Raw genomic sequence first — 3,558 nt, 5'->3', positions numbered from 1 at the left:
TGAAATGTAATTTTAAAAAATATCCAATAAAAGAAATTTGGTAGTCTCTATGTGAGGAAGTGAGATTTCAGAGAAAATATACAATATGAATTTAAGGCAATTGCTTTTTTTAATCCATGCTGTCATTACACTGAAGATTCAAGCATTATGCACTACAAGTAATCCTGATTTCTAAGACAAAAGAGTAAAGCATATGAACCAAGAAGAAAACTCAAACTATAAACAACAAAACAAGAATAGTTTGGGGGTGGGCTTGTAACACCCATGGCGGCGGGGGCGGCTCTGGTAAGCACAGGTGGAGGGAGGCACACCTAGCACTGGAGGGATCAGGTTAATGGTTAAGTGGCAGGCCAGGCAGAGTAACCCAGTGAGAGCCCCGCCCCTTTCCTGTCATCTTTGGGTCACCAGAGAGACAGTGTGAGGCAGTGGGCACCCTATTGTGATGCGCCTCACATGTTGCTAAGGGAGGAGTCGACCACACCAAAATGAGTCTGCATGGTGCTAGTGGTGGACATGAGACATCAAGGGACAGATCACAAGATTCATCTCTTGAGAGAGCGGAGTCTCAGCTCACTCCTTCCATTCGAAACGTGACTTCACCAACAAGGCAGCATCATACTGAACTTACAAAAGACAATAGTTCGTCTCGTCCAAGCAGTCTTTGTCCTCCAAGAGCATCCCCAAATGGCTCCATAAGCAGTGCTGGGAACAGTAGCAGGAACAACAGCCAGTCAAGCTCAGATGGTAGCTATAAGACATCTGGGGAGATGGCGTTTGTGTATGAGAATGCAAAAGAAGGGGCTCAGAATGTGAGGACATCTGAGCGAGTGACCCTGATAGTGGATAACACCAGATTTGTTGTGGACCGGTCCATTTTTACTGCACATCCAAATACAATGTTGGGCAGAATGTTTGGATCTGACCGGGAATATAATTTCTCACGTCCCAATGAGAAGGGAGAATATGAGGTGGCAAGGGGAATTGGTTCTACTGTATTTCGGGCTATTTTGGATTACTATAAGACAGGAATTATGAGTTGTCCTGATGGCATATCTATTCCTGAACTGAGAGAAGCATGCAATTGCCTTTGTATTTCTTTTGAAGACAGCACAATTAAATGTAGAGATCTCGGTGCCCTTATGAATGAGTTATCAAACAATGGTGCACGTAGAGAATTTGAATTTTATCTGGAAGAAATGATCCTCCCTCTCATGGTAGCAAGGGCCCAGGATGGAGAACGAGAGTGTCATATCGTTGTGCTTACAGACGATGATGTGGTTGATTGGGATGAGGAGTATCCACCACAGATGGGAGAGGAGTATTCACAGGTTATTCATAGCACAAAATTATATAGATTCTCAAAGTACATTGAAAACAGAAATGTGGCCATATCAGTTTTGAAAGAGAGGGGTCTTAAGAAGATTAGATGTGGAATAGAAGGCTACCCTACCAACAAAGAAAAAGTTAAGAAAAGGCCAGGGGGCCGTCCAGAAGTCATTTACAACTATGTCCAAAGACCCTTCATTCAAATGTCCTGGGAGAAGGAGGAAGGAAAGAGTCAGCATGTCAACTCTCAGTGTGTAAAGAGTAAATCTATCACCAACCTGGCAGCACCTGCTGCAGACATTGCCCAGGACCAGCTGGTAGTCATGCACCCTACTCCCCAGGAGGATGAGCTGGATAGCCTTCCCAGACACCCCGCCTCGGCAACAATGACCTCGATCCTGGCGCACAGAAGTCAATGCTGTGATGCTAATGTTCCTGAAACCATAGCCTGCTACTCTCCACAGTGACGTCGTACTCCTCATTCTGCACTCTGAGGCCGATTTTCTTCATCGTGAGATGCACACATTTAGGAGACTGCAGTAGGCTTTTTTTTTTTTTTAAAGACCAAAGGTAGCTGAATGTTTTGTTTGACAAGTACAACTTTAGCATCCTGGTTTCAGTTCTATAAACATATCTGTTTACCAGTAGGTGTGGAAAATTGGTTCTTTGTAATGACAACCGTTCTTTTTCACATAGCTAGGTCTTCTCAGAAGTGGTGGGAATTTGGCAGCTGGGGTACTTTCAGTGTGGATTGATCCTCACCATGCCCCAGGTAAGATGCAGAATGTGACAGAGTTGCACTTTATAGATGGTTGTTAAATGGAGCTGCTGAAGCCATTTTAGAGCTGTGATGCACAACATAACATAAATGCTTCTATCAGAGTACTCCTCAGTACAGTATGTATAGTTGGCCCACAACAGGCAGAAACATATTTATCTTGGGTTTATTTAAACAATTAAGATGAAATTTGATGCTTATGCCGTTGGTTCACTCATCTCCAAAGGCCTGCAGCCCTTTTAGAGTGAATCACAGGCATGGAGGGTGACCATCAAGAGGTCGTTTACTGTCCAGTCTGCCTGTTCCTTAATCCATTCATATATTTATTTACTAATGCTTTTTTTTCTTAAGCATTATGGGATAGGAAAATGGACTGTTTGCTCTTCATTTACAACGTGGTTGTAAACTCGAGTTTTTCATCAAAATAAAATTTCATTTTTTTAAAAAGAATAATTTTGGGGTGTGGCCTGGAAAGACAGCTCAGTGCAAGCACCTGCACTCATGTGCAAAAGAAGCACATACTTATATATGCATATATGCATAGCTTTTTGAAGGAATGATTTAGGCAAAAACGATATCTTTAGGTTACTAATGATCATGATTTAGGCTAGTAATACGGATTTAATATAAGTATAATATCTAAAGTAACAAAATACATTTTATCTATTATGTTGCATGTGTTAGAACCACAGACAGCCATTGCTCAGTGAAGAAGCAGTGAACCATCTTTTCGGTCCTCTTCTCTTTTTATTATTAAAGAAAGGTTGCTCTCCCAACATGTTCCATATTTCCTACAGATCCTGAGATGTTTCCAATGTATAGTGTGGTCATTGTGGAGGGCCTACACAGAAAGAAACTGGGGCCAAGAAAAATTACATTTTCCACATATCTCTTAGTAATCAGAGGCTGAACTTCCCAACCCATAATTCAATGCAGGACCATCATGTTCTTCTGCCTGACTACAAGATTTTACAAAAAGGGGGTTTCGTACTGTAATGTCTAGAATGAAAATTAGTGATAAATTAGTGAAGAATAGGTAAGGGAATGTCAATTAAGCAAGGCTCACTATGAAGTGATAATGGTTAGAACAAGTTAACGGGTATATGGGGGTCCTGACACTATTCTATTTTACTATATATCAAAATTACTATATATTAAAAATTATCATCAATAAGATTTTCTTTTAAGATTTTTATTTGATGTGTATGAGTGTCTTTCATGAATGCACATATATGTACCATGGAACTCAGAAGACATTGGATCCCCTAGAACTGGAGTTACAAGGGGCTATGAGCCACCATGTGGTGATGGGAACTGAATATAGGTCCTCTGCAAAAGCATCAAGTGCTTTTAACAGGTAAGCTACCTATGCAGGCCCCAACACTGCTTCTAATGCCAAAAAAGCAAAAGAGGAATCCTATACTTATGCCTACCTCTTTATCAGTGCACCAACT

At 41.2% G+C, this 3,558-nt stretch overlaps 1 protein-coding gene across 1 annotated transcript; it reads left to right on the top strand.

Annotated features, from left to right (window-relative positions):
* The first annotated feature begins 452 nt into the window (after positions 1-452).
* LOC116889106 (BTB/POZ domain-containing protein 10-like) lies at positions 453-1,750 on the top strand. Its single transcript, XM_032890272.1, is given in 2 exon segments — positions 453-1,701; positions 1,704-1,750. Coding segments are annotated over 2 exon segments (1,263 nt in total). The 5' UTR covers positions 453-485.
* Positions 1,751-3,558: the final 1,808 nt, after the last annotated feature.

This window comes from Rattus rattus, chromosome X, assembly GCF_011064425.1.
Source record: "Rattus rattus isolate New Zealand chromosome X, Rrattus_CSIRO_v1, whole genome shotgun sequence".
NCBI lineage: Eukaryota > Metazoa > Chordata > Mammalia > Rodentia > Muridae > Rattus > Rattus rattus.
This window is presented reverse-complemented; position numbering and strand designations above follow the sequence as displayed.